General features: G+C 36.8%; 1 protein-coding gene across 1 annotated transcript in view; it reads right to left on the reverse strand.

Moving 5' to 3' along the window:
- The window catches only part of AFG1L (AFG1 like ATPase), a 127,214-nt gene that overhangs the window by 56,004 nt on the left and 55,036 nt on the right, over window positions 1-16,174 (reverse strand). The window contains exon 7 of the mRNA XM_036413862.2: window positions 10,044-10,102. Coding sequence (XP_036269755.1) covers window positions 10,044-10,102 — 59 coding nt within the window. The remainder of the gene's footprint in view (window positions 1-10,043; window positions 10,103-16,174) is intronic.

Here is a 16,174-nt window from a genome sequence, read left to right on the forward strand (position 1 = left end):
TCACCTAACTAATTTAATTTTATGCAGAAATCTTAAAAACTTAAGAAAAAGATAGCTTGCTAAAATGTTACTGTGAAATAGAATGAAAGTGCTCCATTACTGATAACAGAATCTATTACGTATGGCAAAACACTACATACAATATTGTACAGGAACATTTCTCATGGGGCAATTATTTTAGATTGGTTCATACTATTAAACTAATTAAGAAAAGCATAAGGAGAAAGTTAATAAAATTCACATGGAGAATATTTTTTTACTCTAAAAATTATGAATAGCACTTATATCCTTCAGGACTCATTGTGGAATAAATTAAACAAAAAGTGACAGAGTGAACAGATAGATTTTTATCCAAATATAAAATACCTGTCCAAAATATCATGGAGTGCTAAAACTTGATCAGATGGGAATAGCAATGGTTGGCAGGCAACCCATTTATAAGGAGGCCAATAAGAGTAGCTACTTGAAATTAACTAAGAACCTATCCTGATCAAAATATGAATTGGCCCTTTTTTCCTTTCACAATAATTTTAAATAATGTTTACCATATAATGAGGTTGTGTTCAGTGTATATTATTCAATGAATATACATTTAAGATATTATTCTTTTTAAATAAAACTTAAGATATTTCTAAGAAAGTTGATCCTAACAAAGATTTATTTCTCAAGTTACAGAATTATTTGAAATTGATACTAAACCACTCTCTTATTTGTTGGTTCCGCAAGTTTCTTCCCTTTTATCAACCATTAACCAGTAATCTCTTATAATAAAATACTACTTTCTCCAATACAAACTAAAAAAATCTTTGCTGAGACATGATTTCCATCACTGTACTCTTTAGTTAACTCAATTACAGAAGTTCACACTTATGAAAAAAATTTCACTGTCTGACTTACAGACCAGAGTAAGACAACATTTAATCAGAATCAGTGACCACCACCAATGTTTTCTTACTATAACATCTAATTTATAAGTTATTAACTTGACTGGTGGTATAAAATGTTAAAGTAGTTTGCTCAGGAAGCTTCATGAGGACTATAATTCTTGAATTATCATATATCCAAAAATATAATTTGCAACCTTAGAGTTTCATAACAGTCTAGCTAATAAGAGGGCACATATGTAAAGGAGGAGGGGCAATGGGGGGGGGGGGAGTAATGGGTACATCTATAAAACTTTCAACAATAAAGGTAATTTTTTAATTTAAATTTTTTATTTAAATTTTAATATAGTAAAAACTATTCTAATCTATCCTATTCTAGTATCCACTTGTGGTGTACAAGTCTTGATCCAGCTTGATTTTTTTTCTCCATGGATTTTTCTTCTATGTAATTATAGGATTTTTTTCTTTATCCCTGAAGTTCAGTTGTGCACCAAAAAAAAAGTATTATTTTTCTATTTTATCTTAGTGTTCTGTTTTAGAAATATGAATGATGGGAATGCTTTATCTCTGTTGCCTGCTTCCCATATCTAGTATCTTCTCTGTAATAATTTTAATCTTTATTCTATTTTTTATCCTCAACTATTCATTTTGAGTGATTTGTTTCATAAGTCTGGTCCCTTTATAACTGATTTTGTTTTCATCAGTGTTGATTCTTTAACTTGATTTTTCTAAAATGCTTTTCACTTTTTTAAAGGATTCACCCTCTGCCTGTAAGATTCATCTAATCTTGTAGTTATTTCATCCCTAATCTCTTATTTCATTGGAACCATGGCTTCTTTAAGTTCTTTTAAAATGTAGAAAAGTTTTATCTAAAAAAAAAAAAAAAAGTCTCCCATGCATGCATATAAGCATAACCAATGGACGCAAAACTCTGGGGGGAGAGGGCATATACGAGAGTGGGGGTTGGAGGCAATGATAAGATATGTATACATATTATGCCTTAATAAATAAAAACAAAGTCTTCCATTTCCTGAGTGAATTCTTCCAAAGTATATTCTTCACGTGCTTCTACTTATTAGTTCATGTCTGCTTTTGCTGCTTCCTTCCTGCATCTGCCATTTCATTTCTTTCCATAATAGTCTCTATACATAGGACACATGAGAAATCCATTTCACTTCTTGCTAATTTCTCAACTTTGAATATGGGTAGTCCTTTCTAGGTGTGCTGATTTCCTAAGAAGGATAGGCTAAAATTTACCTTCTAAAAAGAGTTATCATAAAAACTAGAGGCCCAGTGCATGAATTCATGCATGAGTGGGGACTGGCCTGCCCAGCTCCAATCAGGGCAGATTAGGGCTGGGCCTGTCAGGAGGAGGAGATGGTGGGAGGTTGGCCGGTCGGCCCACCCTGATCAAGACCAGATCAGGACCTGATCAGGGACGGGCTGGCTGGGGGAAGGGACTGTGGGCAATTAGACAGTGGGCCCCGCCCCCAACTGGGGTTGGCAGTCCTAACAGCATTGGCTTGTGGACTGAAGATTCCCAGGTTCAATTCCAGTCAAGGGCATGTACCTTGGTTGCAGGCTCGATCCCCAATTGGGGGCATGCAGGAAGCAGCTGATTGATGTTTCTCTCTCATTGATGTTTCTAACCCTCAATCCCTCTCCCTGCCTCTCTGTAAAATCAATAAAAATATTTTCCAAGAAAGTAAAATATACTCACTCCCTCATGTGACTATGCCATCAATTAATGATTCCTCTAAACACAGGAGAGAAAGATGTGTCCACCACTTTCTTTTATGGTTATCCTATTTATATTTCTGTATCTATGGGAAAATATAACTCGAAGTGCCTGAATTCCAAAATAACAACAACAAACACCCTGCCTTCTTCTTCTTTATCTTTAAAATAAATATCACTAAAGAGATACTCTCTCTGCAGATCTCTGGAGCTCTCTTTCCGGAGAGATTCCTCCCGTACTGAATGCCACCATGGAAATTCTGCTTTAGGTTAAGGCAGAGTAGTTCGAACTCACTTTTCACTAAAACACTAGACAAAACCTACAAAACATTGGATATCAGATATAACACAATGAGTAACGAAGGATAGCAATCCTTGAGATGCGGGAAATAAATCAGGCAAGCAAGCATTATGTTTTCCCTGGCTTTCTGACTAGAGGAAATTTCTAAACTGCAGCACAGCAGACTAAAACAGTTGAGGAAATAGCAATTAGAATTTTGGGAAACTGAGGCAGTTAGAATTTCCATGGTAGCGTTCAGTACAGGAGGAATGTATACAGAAAGAGAGCATGTCTGTAATCTTTGGCCAAATATTAAATTGCCAAGAGCAGTCCACACAAAGCTGGGCGATCTAAGCAGTCTACAGCCAGAGTAGAGGGCTCCCGTGAACCACAAGGGAATTCCGTGAGAGCCTACAAGAGCCCCAGCTGGAAGACGGGCTGAAGCAGTCCGAGAGAAAAGATTACTCCAGACTCCAGATTCCCTAACGAAGCTTGAAAACAAGCCTCAATCAGATCAGGCTGATCTGCAAGAAACATAATCACTTGCTGAAATGAAGTTTGACAGCTTTAAAGGGAGGAACAGGGACTCACTGCCATAATCACAATCCCCAGCATCCAGTCACAAATTACTCGACTTGAAAAGAAGCAGGAAAGTAGGACCCACAATGAGGGAAAATATCAGAACCATGGAAACAAAGCCAGAATTGACTTGTGCTCTGGAAGATGGAGCAAATGTACTTTCCCTATTCCTTCCACTTGTACTATTTAAAATCTGGAAATCACATACAAAACAATGTAAGAAGACACTGAAAAGTAGGAGGAAGGAAGAACAGCAAGGGACCTCTATACCAGAGAAACAACAGAATGGAGAGTTCTCTGGTTTTCTTCTTGACTCATGTATCCCAGGCTTGGGGACGAAGCTGCCAGAAACTCAGAAATGCCAAAGGACACAGAAAAATGAGACCAACAAAAGCCTGCTCTCTTTAGTCAAAGGACCAAGAAAACAGCAGCATATTTAAGAGGGGAAAAACTGTGGCACCCACGTCCACTCATTCCTGACTCCTGCCAGGACAGTGTCAATGAAAGCTCGGTGGCGAGCTGAAATGGTCCTCCCTGCAGCCAGCAATGAGCATCACCCCCACCCCCAGGATGTCTGTGGAAATGGACCCAGCACCCTTGACTCAGGTGCCAATGGAGGCTGACCAGGGAACCTGGACTTCTACGCCTCTACCTGGCAGTGATGTGGCAGTGTCTCTCCTCCTGCCAGAACAGTGTGGAAAATAGCCAGTTAAAACAAAAAGTTTAAATAAGGCCTACAAAGAAAATGTACAAGTGGCAAATAAGCACATGAGAAGATGCTCAGCATCAGTAATCATGTGAGAAATGTAAATCAAAACGACAAGGTACCATTTCATACCAATAACGATGGCTATTACTTTTTAAAAGAAAAAGAACAAGTGTTGGAGAAACTGGAACCCTTGTGCATTACTGGTGAGAATGTAAAATGGTATGGCAGTTATGGAAACCGGAATGGCAGTTCCTCAAAAATTAAACATAGAATTACCATATGATGCAGCAATTCCATGCCTGGGTATATATACAAAAGAACTGAAAGCAAGGGTAAAGCAGAGATTTGTACACAAATGTCCACACCAGCATTACTCACAATAGCTAAAAGATGGAAACAATCAAAATGTCCATCAACAGATGAATGGATAAACAAAAATGTATAAACATACAATGGAACATTATTCAGCCTTAGGAAAGAATGAAATTCTGACACTTGCTGTAGCATAAGTAAACCTTGAAGACATAAGCTAAGTGATTTAAGCCATACACAAAAGGACAATTACAGGATTTCATTTATACTAGGCACCTAGATAACAAATTCAAAGAGACAAAAAGTATTATAGAATGGTGGTTACCAAGATTTGGGGGAGAGGAGAATGTGGAGTGATTACTTAATGAGAACAAAGTCTTGGTTTGGAAAGATATAAAAGTTCTGCAGATAAGTGATGGTTGCACAATAATGTGAATGTATTTATTGCCACTAAACTATACACTTAAAATGGTTAAAATGGTAAATGTTGTATATATTTTATCACAATAAAATATTGATTAAAAAATAAGATCCAGCCCTAACCAGTTTGGCTCAGTGGATAGAGCGTCAGCCTGCAGACTGAGGGTTCCAGGTTCAATTCTGGTCAAGGGCATGTACCTTGGTTTTGGGCACATCCCCAGTAGGAAGTATGCAGGAGTTAGCTGATTGATGTTTCTCTCTCATCGATGCTTCTAACTCTCTATCCCTCTCCCTTCCTCTCTGTAAAAAATCAATACAATACATTAAAAAAAAAAAAAAAGATCCACTGTCTGATGACAAATTATGAAAATGTCCAAGTTCTAGTTGAAAATCACTCATACCAAAAACCATGAAGACCTCGAAATAAATGTAAAAAGATTATCAATAGATACCAACATAAAGATGATGGGAGATGTTAGAATTATCTTATAAACATTGAAAAGCAGACATGATGAAAATGCTTCAACAGACAATTATGATTATACTTGAAACAAAAGAGCATTACTACTTAAAATTGATTAGAAAAAGTTCCATTCACAAGCAATATTTAATAAGTTTAAATCTCAATGCAACTTATAACCCTGCCTTCAGTGATTTAAGGTCAACGACAAAATTATTAGAAACAGACAAATTTACAATCCAAGTGGGACATGCTTTCCTTAGCCTCTCAATAACTGATGTGAAAAATACAAAAGAACTAAAATTTAAATAGCATTTAATTTAAAAACCTTACTTAATGAATGTGTTGTTATACATATATATGTAATACACAAAACTAAAGAATAGACAACCCTAACCGGTTTGGCCCAGTGGATAGAGCATTGGTCTGCGGACTGAAAGGTCCCAGGTTCGATTCTGGTCAAGGGCATGTACCTTGGTTGCAGGTGCATCCCCAGAAAAAGGTGTGCAGGAGGCGGCTGATCGGTATTTCTCTCTCATCGATGTTTCTGGCTCTCTATCCCTCTCCCTTCCTCTCTGTAAAAATTCAATAAAATATATTAAATTAAAAAAAAAAGAATAGTCATTATGTTCAAGAACATAGAGAATAATTTACCAAAATTGTCCACATTTTGGGCCATAAAGTAAGTTTCAACAAATTTGAAAGGTCTTAAGTCACATAGAACATATTCTCTAACCTCAATGCAATTAAGCATTTGTTAAGAAACCAGTAACATGCCGAAACCGGTTTGGCTCAATGGATAGAGCGTCGGCTTGGGGACTGAAGGGTCCTGGGTTCAATTCTGGTCAAGGGCATGTACCTTGGTTGTGGGCATATCCCCAGTAGGGGGTGTGCAAGAGGCAACTGATCGATGACTCTCTCTCATCGATGTTTCTAACTCTCTATCTCTCTCCCTTCCTATCTGTACAAAAATCAATAAAATGTATTTAAAAAAAAAAGAAACCAATAACAAAAGCATAACTATAAAACTCTTATATGTTTGAAAATTAAAAAACATACTATAGATAATTCATGGGTTAAAGTAGAAATCACAATGGAAATAAAAAAACACTTCAAACTTGATAGTAAAAATACTAAATATCAAAATGTCATGGATGTAATTATTTAAAGAAAAAGAAATAGCCTAGGAAAGAAGGTTGAAATGAGATAAAAATTAATCTCAGAAAATTAGGAAGGGCAAAATAAACACAAAGAAAGTGCAAGAAAAACAGAAACCTGCCGGCACCGGTTTGGCTCAGTGGATAAAGCGTCGGCCTGCGGACTCAAAGGTCCCGGGTTCGATTCCGGTCAAGGGCATGTACCTTGGTTGCGGGCACATCCCCATTAGGGGGTGTGCAAGAGGCAGCTGGTCAATGATTCTCTCTCATCGACGTTTCTAACTTTCTATCCCTTTCTCTTCCTCTCTGTGAAAAATCAATAAAATATATTTTTTAAAAAAAACAGGAACCTGCTCACCTAAAGGCAGTGGGAATGATATGTAAGGACTGGGGGTTTGGTTTTGCTTTGCTTTTATCAAGGACTTAGTCTAGAAAGGCTTCCTAGGGAAATGTGCCTGAGCATTCTGTGTATCTTTTCCAGTCTTGTGGCTTTCTTTCCTTTTTTTTTTTTTTTTTTAATGAATTGCAATAAAATATACCTAACATAAAACTTATCATTTTGACCATTTTAAGTGAATAATGCAATGGCATTAAGTACATTCACAGTGTAATGCAACCTTTGTCATCATCCCAGAGACTTGGCACCCATAAAACAACAACCCTAAATTCCCCTCCCTCACAGGTATCTGAGGTACCTATGAATTTGCTATCAGATATTTGTCCTTTTGTATCCAGCTTAACTCACCTAGCTTGTCTTTGAGGCTCATCCATAACGTAGCTCCTGTCAGAACTTTGTTCCTTTTAATGGCAGAACAATATTTCATTGTATAACTATGTCACAATTTTCATTCATCTGTTGATGGACCTATGGCTTTTAATAACATATGAGTCTTTCTCATTATTCCTATCATCGTATGAAAATACAGTTTACTAATAGCTTATATGTTTTTGTTATTTTTCAAATACTTCAAGCAACAAATTGTAAGTTCTTATAGTGAACTACAAACCTGTCATCACTTGGTTTATAGAAGAAAATGTAAAAGAAAAAAATAGACTTTACATTGTATTTTTCCAAAAGTAGATTTCTCTCTCATTTATTGATATAATTTTTTTTTATTAAATTAAGATTCTTTATTTGTTTTAAAATTGACTTCTGCTATACACTTCTTTCAGATGGACCAAAATGAAATAGTAACACTAACGTATGTGAATAGGCAAAATGTCAGTTAAATTAATATGATACACCCTTTCCTTACAATAGAAAGTTCATCTGCCCCCCCCACCAAGCCCTCCCTCTGCCAAGCCTCAGGAAAACCAGCTCTAGTACATGTCATCAGGATGACATGCTGTCACATGTGTAACATCTTTTGGTCCCAACCAATGTGCCTCTGTGGACAGAAAGGGTCCAGGCTTCGATTCTGGTCAAGGGCACCTGCCAGGGTTGCGGGTTCGATCCCGTGTGGGGGAGCATGCAGGAGGCAGCCGATCAATGATTCTCTCTCATCATCCATGTTTCTATTTCTCACTCCCTCTCCCTTACTGTCAGAAATCAATAAAAAAATTTTTTTAAAAGTATTTTAAATAAATGAGACATTTTATATCTTTTTTCATCCAATCTAGTATTCCGTTTTCTGGCAATTTCAGTCCATGTTCAGTTCCAAATTGTGTATTATTTATCTCAGTTCTCTTTTTACCTTTTTTTTATTAATTAATTTGAAAGAAAGAGGGAGAGAGAGAGAGAGAGAGAGGGAGAGAGAGAAAGAGAGAGAAACATTCATTTGTTGTTCCATTCATTATGCACTCATTGGTTGAATCTTGTATGTGCCCTGACCTGGGACCAAACCCACAACTTTGGCTTATCTAGACGATGCTCTGACCAACTAAACTACCTGGCCAGGACCTATCTTGTTTGATTTCAAATTTGATTATTCATCTACTTGGTTTTCCTTCCTCTTCAGAAAAACATCAAGTGTGGGACAGGGGTTAAAAATTGAATTCAATCTGGACAATTTAGTTACCTATTAATAATGCCATTATTATATATCAAAATATGACAAATTACTGGCCCAAAAATATTTGGTGTTAAAAAACAGTACAGCTACTAAGTTCCTTGAGAACCTTTTAACTTGTTTCATTCTGTGAACATTCTCTTTATATTTTGGGTATTTCATGCTATATGAAGATACTATTTTTAGTTGCTATTTTTCTTAGTTTCACTGTTTATAGTTTGGTATCTTTGTACACAATTTCACTTTGGATTTCCTGGCATGAAAAAACACACTGCAAATCTATCTTCTCATATGCAGAACATGAATATAAAGGGGAAAAATTACTAACAGCAAAATTTTCAAAAAGTACTTTTCTCTACATCTATAAATATCTCTGAGAAATTAAAATCCTCTCGGAAACTAAAATTGGTTAAGGAAACAGATGTTTGAAGTCTCCTAAGTATAGTACAGGGAATAAAGTTTGGCACCAACAACAATTGCAACTTAAGTATATTTCAGAAAAATTATCTGACTGTATCTTTAGAATATTTAAAAATAAACTGTTTTTACTCCTCTTTGATAAGAATTTTTTGAGGTTTTAGATTTGTGGGGGTTTTTTTAATACAATTTTATCCTTTCTTCAGATATGTTACTATGGACTAAGAAAAATTATGTACCTAAGAATTATCGGAATAATATTTTGGCACATAATTATGCTTCTTTTGGTAGTTATTACATTTTGCTTTGTGTTACAGGTATTTGTGTATACACTGTATGCCCAACTGGATTATAAATGACTTGCAGGCAAAGTAACATAATTTATTTCATGATTATATTTTTCCTTATGCCTCATGCTGTACTTTGCACATAGTAGGTTTTCAATAAATATTGGCAAAATGTGGAATTGTTGAATAATCATGTAAAAAATAATTAATGTTAACAGTGAAAAGGAATGTTATTTTATTCTTACTTATATTGTAATGAAGACTATTCTAAACTCTATGCCCTGATGATACACACAAATATTTAAATTATTTATGTGCCTAAACTTTACATGATTTCATGGTAACTTGATGTCAATCACATTTAAATATATTAGAATATTTTTGTAATAATGTTAATCTAGAATAGCAAGTTTAATCATTGGGAAAACATGTTAACCCAAAGGAAACAGAAAAATTAAACATTTTTTCAGAAATCCATATCTAAGTTTAAACATTCCACTATAATATTTATGAGCAAACCTCAATTAAAATTCATAAAATACAAACTATCAAATGTTTTAGTTAGGTAATAATTTATATTATATTTTGTTATTTTTCCTTTGTACACATCAATGAATGCTAAATTAAAAAGATTATTTTCTCCTTTAGAGTCTTTGACTAATATTACCAGTATATAAAAATGAATTGTGCTTTGTCTAAAAGCCTTAGCAATCGTCTTAAAGTCTTCAATTATCAACCAATATGGTTGATAATTAGTCAGTGAACACAAGTACTGTAAGTGATTTTTCTTACCTTTAGGACTGCTATGAATGGTACAAAGTTAGCTCTTTGTAGTCCATTTTTATAGAGATCTGAAAGAAAAAAATTATATTGGCTTTTTTTTCTTTTTTTATTTCAGATGGGAAGGTAGAGGGAGAAATAGAAACATCAATGATGAGAAAGAATCATTGATCAGCTGCTTCATGCATGCCCCCCCCTCTGGGAATCGAGCCTGCAACCCACGCATGTACCCTTGACCACTATTGAACAGGGGACCCTTCAGTCTGCAAGTTGATGCTCTAATCACTAATACAACTAGGGTTGGTATTAGCTTTTTACTTAGCCTAAATCATAATATAAGCTTATATATTAGGCTGACAAATAAAGTTTTCTACTATTAAAAAAAAGATAAAGGAACAAAAAAGGAAAGTATAACCAAAATTAATTTTTACTCTTGTACTAAACAAAATTCATTATATTTTTATAAGAAAAAACATTAACAAGCAAAGAAAGACAAAAAGACACTCAAATCAAATTAACTTTAAACTATAATAATAATTTTTATTTACTTCAGATATACTGTATTTTTCAGACCATAAGACGCTCCGGACCATAAGACGCACCAGTTTTTAGAGAAGGGAAATGAAGAAAAAAAGATTCTGAAACAAATAGTGTCCTAAAATATTTTATGTGCATTAAAACCCAACATCACAGTCATAAACACATGTAATCAACCCTGTAAAGTAAACAGCAGCATTTAGAACCATTTTAGAGCTGGGCAAGCACACAGAGACCACACAGAGCCAGGCAAGTAAAAAAACTTTTTTTTTAAAGTATATGTGTAGGCTATATTTGGACCATAAGACGCAGGGACTTTTTCCCCCCACTTCTGGGGGGGGAAAAGTCCCTGCGTCTTATGGTCCGAAAAATACGGTAATAGAAATATCAATGATGAGAAAGTCATTGACTGTCTGCCTCCTGCAGGCCCCCTACTGGGGATCAAGCCTATAACCAGGGGATGTGCCTTGACAGGAACAGAACTGTGACCTCCCAGTTCATAGATAGACACTCAACCACGGAGCCATACTGGTCGGTTCAAGCATTTCTTTTCAATATGTTTACATTAAAACCTCTCCTCCATGAGACTTATTTACCTTTTTCAGCATTTTGTTTTATTTATTCTATTTCTACACACTGGCTGAGCTTCCCAAGTTGTTTCCCTATATCACTAATTTCATTTTCTTTAAATTCTACACTTTAATTATTCTAATGCTGATTTTTACTTATTTAATTTAATCTCTTTTTCTTATCTTATTTAGCTTTCTTTTATTTCAGCTGATTTCTTAGAGAGAAAAAAAAAAGATTTTCCACTGAATCTGTCATCTTCTCTCAGCTTAGATCTTCTACATCACAGAGTCAATGTTTTCCTGATTTTTTAAAAATACAAAACAGAAATTTTCTCTTACTTCTCTTTCCTTCTTATTGTTCCCATATTAGGGTTGGTGGTTTGCTTGCTTTTATAACCTTGAAAAAGGAGTAGTATGACTAATCTTGGTGAATCCCTATAGTCAAAACATGTGGTTTTTTTCTTGGTTCCCCTCACTATTACCTGTTATTCCTGTAATCTTTGCCTGTACTGTAATTCAATGTTAAGAACTAATAGTTGATGCCCTAGCTGTTTGGCTCAGTGGATAGAGGGTTGGCCTGCAGACAGAAGGGTCCCAGGTTTGATTCCAGCCAAGGGCACATGCCTGGGTTGTGGGCTCCATCCCCAGTAGGGGCCATGCAGGAGGCAGCCAATCAATGATTCTCTCTTATCATTCATTGATGTTTTGATCTCTCTCTCTCTCTCTCTCTCTCTCAAATCAATAAAGAAATATATATTTTTTTTAAACTAATATCTCAATAGTTGGCATCCTTAGCTTGTTCACACTTGTAGTAGAAATATCATGATGTCTCTACTAAGCATCATTCTGACTTTTGAACTGATATATATATATATATATATATATATATATATATATATATATATATGGTATCATATTTAAAAACTATCATCTATTTATATTTTGTGTGATTCTATCAAGAAAAGTGTTGCTTGGTTGGCGTGGCTCAGTGGTATACATAGACCTATGAACCAGGAGATCATGGTTTGATTCCCAGTTAGGGCATATGCTTAGGTTGCCCTCCCCTGCAGGCCTGGTCCCCTTCAACTGCCCTCCCCTGCAGGCCTGGGTCACCCCCAACTGTTCTCCCCTGCTGGCCATCTATGGTGACCATCTTATATCCACATATAGGCAGCCATCTTGTGTGTCAGAGTGACAGTCAATTTGCATACTACTCTTTTATTATATAGGATTATTATATAGGATGAATATGCTGGCTTAAGGAAGGATCACATAGCATTGTTGCCTGATAGAATCTAAGTAATATAGGATTATTCTTGGACATCCTAATGTTAGAATGTTAGAGATAGGATCATTGATCAGCTGCCTCCTGCATGCCCCACACTGAGGATTGAGCCAACAACCTGGGCTATTGCCCTGACCAGGAATCAAACCCTTGTTCATAGGTCGATACTCAACTACTGAGCTATGCCAACCAGGCTATTACAAATTTTTCACTGCATTAAGAACTTGGTGTGCTTAGCACTTTGCGCTATTACACAAGCATTGGCAGACTGCCTGTTTCCTCCTCTACTTTAACCCTCATCCTCCAAAATATCTTGGTGTTTTGTGTGTGTGTGTGTGTTTTTAATTAAATAGGAGATAAAGAGAAACAGCACCCTCCCCTACTCACTTGAGAAATGGCTACCATTTCTTTTGATGTCCCTGCTGTGACCCTCCCTGGCAGAGAAAACACTGTTGTCTTAATCATTCCTGGCTTTCCTTTGTTATGTTATTACATGTTTGTATTGATTTTACATGTTTTTGAGTTTTATATAAGTGGTATTATCCCATGTTTATTCTTCTGTGGCTTGCTTTTTCACTCAGTATTATGTTTCTGAGATTTGTCCAAATTAATGTGTGCAGCTATATAGGAGTGATCCTTTGAATATACCATAATTTATTTTTCTATTTTGTCCCATTAGATCACCCCCCTGTGTTTGATTCCCTAAGTTCTATTCTGGGTCTTTGCTCTTCCATATACTAGTTGATTTTAGAATCAGCTTGTCAAGTTCCACCAGTTATAATAAACCTCATTGAGATTTGACTGGAACCCAATGAATTAATAGATCAGTTTGAGGAAAATCGACATCTACATGAAATTGAATTTTCCAGTTCATGAACATGGTATGCCTCTCCATTTAATTTTTGTAATACAGTTATATATCTTTTTTCTCATTTAAAAAAAAAATCCAGCCTATAACCAGGTGCTATCCATTTTACCTCATAAATGTCTTTCAAATCTATCTCCTCCATATCCATTGACATCACCCTATATCAGGGTTTCTCAACCTTGGCACTACTGATATTTTTGGCTAGGTAATTCTTTGTTGTGGGAGGAAGCCCCATACATTATAGGATTTTTGGCAGAATTCCTGGCCTCCACCTACTGGAAGCCAATAACAGCACCCACACCCTGCCTTGCCTACTTGGGTCAACTAAAAATATCTCCAACATTGTCAAATATGCCCTGGTGGGCAAAAGAGCCCCCCAGTTGAGAATCACTGCTTTATGCCAAGCTATCACCATTTCCTGCCCAGTGTACACAATAGCCACCTAATGTCTCCCTGAATGTGCCGATCACTGCACCCCCATCCCGTAAACCATCTCCACACTATAACCAGAGTGATATTTCCAATTCCAATCTAGCCAGTCTCTGCTTAAAGCACTTCAATGGCTTCTCATCTCTCTTAGAGTAAAATTCAAAGTGCTTCTGAGTACTTTCTGCGGTCTAGCTCCCCCTTCGCCAGATGCATCCTGGACCTCACTGCACCCCCGCTCCCCCTTCCTGCCACTACAGCCACAACAGCTTTTCCAGTTTCTCCAGTGAGTCATGCTCTCTCCCACCACTGGGCTTTGCTTCAACCCTCTGCTAGGAAGGCTCTTCCTCTTGTAACATTAGTAAATGTTATTTAAAAATAATAACAACTGTGACCTAAAAAAAAAAAAGTTGAATGCGTTTTGATGGTTGGAAAAGGGGACACTCTCTATCTGGGACAGGGAAGAAAAAGATCAGTGATGACCAAAAAGGAGGAAAGATAAAGAACAATGTGTTAATAGAGCCACAAACCCAGGTTAAGCCCCTGTTCTTCCACTCACCATCCAGGTGATTTTTTTTATTTATATACAGTAAATTAACATTTTGGGGGGCATACAATTGCATTGATTTTAACACATGGAACCACCACCACAACTGGATGCAAAACAGTTCCATCACCTCCCAAAATTCTCCTATGTTTCCCCTTTGAAGTCAAACACCTCCCCACTCCAACTTGACACTGATCCATTCTTTATCTGACAGTTCTGCCTTTTCCTACATCCACACTTAACCTGAGTCTCATTTCTTCACTCATAAAATTATTTCTATATATTTTTATATAGATATGCCATCTTATTTATATTATATATTATTTAAAATTATATTCATATATAAATATGTATTTATGTGTAAAGATATGCCATCTTTATATTAAAATATTCAGTTATTTATGATGATCATTTGGCTGCTGTGGCTAAAAAAAACCTGATATATAACAAGTGTTTTTTTCTATGGTTTATATTTATAAACTAGAGGTCCAGTGCACAGATTTGCACATTGAAAGGAAATTAATTAGAAGGTGGCCAGCTGGGTGGAACTGTGTGAGAGGGGCCAAACAAACCCTGGAGCCAACCTCTGGCAGTCCCTTCCCAGCCAGCAGCACCTGGGGTGGCAACAAGGCTCGAAGGGTGCCTGCTGAGTAAGTGGAGTCCCTCTGGCAGGTAAGGTCCCTCGGCCTGGCCTGCAGGAATTGGGTCAAAGCCAGCAGTCCGACACCCCCTGAGGGGTCCCAGAGTGTGAGTGGGCACTCTGCAAAGTTGCTGTCACTTGGCAGCTCCTCCATTGAGCATCTGCCCGTGGGTGATCATTGCATATCATGGCTGGTTGCTTAGGCTTTCATATACATAGCTGACTTTCTTTAAGTTTGTGGCTAATGACCAATTTTTGCAATTCTGCATCTTGAAATTTCAGTTGCCTCCACAAGGATGCCTCCACCTTGGATTTCTGTGTGCTACCTTGGTGTGCCTGTGACTCTGTTCCTACAAAGCTCTGAGCTCCAGGATGCTCCATAACCTCTCCTTGTGGTTGTCCTTCCTCAGTTTACCACAGTGCAAAAGCCTGAGAGCCAAGTGCAATTTTCTTCTCATTAGTCTTCGATGGGGGATGGGATTTGGGGGGCAGCAAGCTTGTTCTGATACCTTGTTATTTATGAACATAGCTTGTCTCTGAATATCTAAAGTCAATACTACTGACACTGTTAGGTAAACAATTCAGCTAGAGTAGTCCAGCCTGGCTCCCACCTAGATAGATGATCTAATATTAAAAAGCTCACTGAGCCGGCACCGGTTTGGCTCAGTGGATAGAGCATCAGCCTGTGGACTGAAAGGTCCCGGGTTCGATTCCAGTCAAGGGCATGTACCTTGGTTGCGGGCACATCCCCAGTAGGGAGTGTGCAAGAGGCAGCTGGTCGATGATTCTCTCTCATCGACGTTTCTAACTCTCTATCCCTCTCTCTTCCTCTCTGTGAAAAATCAATAAAATATTTTTTTAATAAAATAAAATTAAAAAAATAAAAAGCTCACTGACTTGGCTCATAGGGTTCCTACAACAATAAATCACAAGATTTCTACACATAACTTATATGGATTTTTTAATATATGCATTTTTTATTTCAGAGAGAAAGGGAGAGGAAGAGAGATAAAAGCATCAATGATGAGAGAGAATCATTGACTGGCTGCCTGCTGCATGAGGGATCGAGCCTGCAATCTAGGCATGTGCCCTGACCAGGAATCAAACTGTAACCTCCTGGTTTGATGCTCAACCACTGAGCCATGCAAACCAGGCCTTATATGGATTTTAACAAATGACCTGACAAAATCAATTATAATTATCTTGTGGTATAGCAGATTAGTTATAACTATAATTGTATGAATAATTGGTTCCAAAAGTATTAATGAATT

Source organism: Pipistrellus kuhlii, unplaced genomic scaffold (assembly GCF_014108245.1).
Source record: "Pipistrellus kuhlii isolate mPipKuh1 unplaced genomic scaffold, mPipKuh1.p scaffold_m20_p_5, whole genome shotgun sequence".
Lineage (NCBI taxonomy): Eukaryota > Metazoa > Chordata > Mammalia > Chiroptera > Vespertilionidae > Pipistrellus > Pipistrellus kuhlii.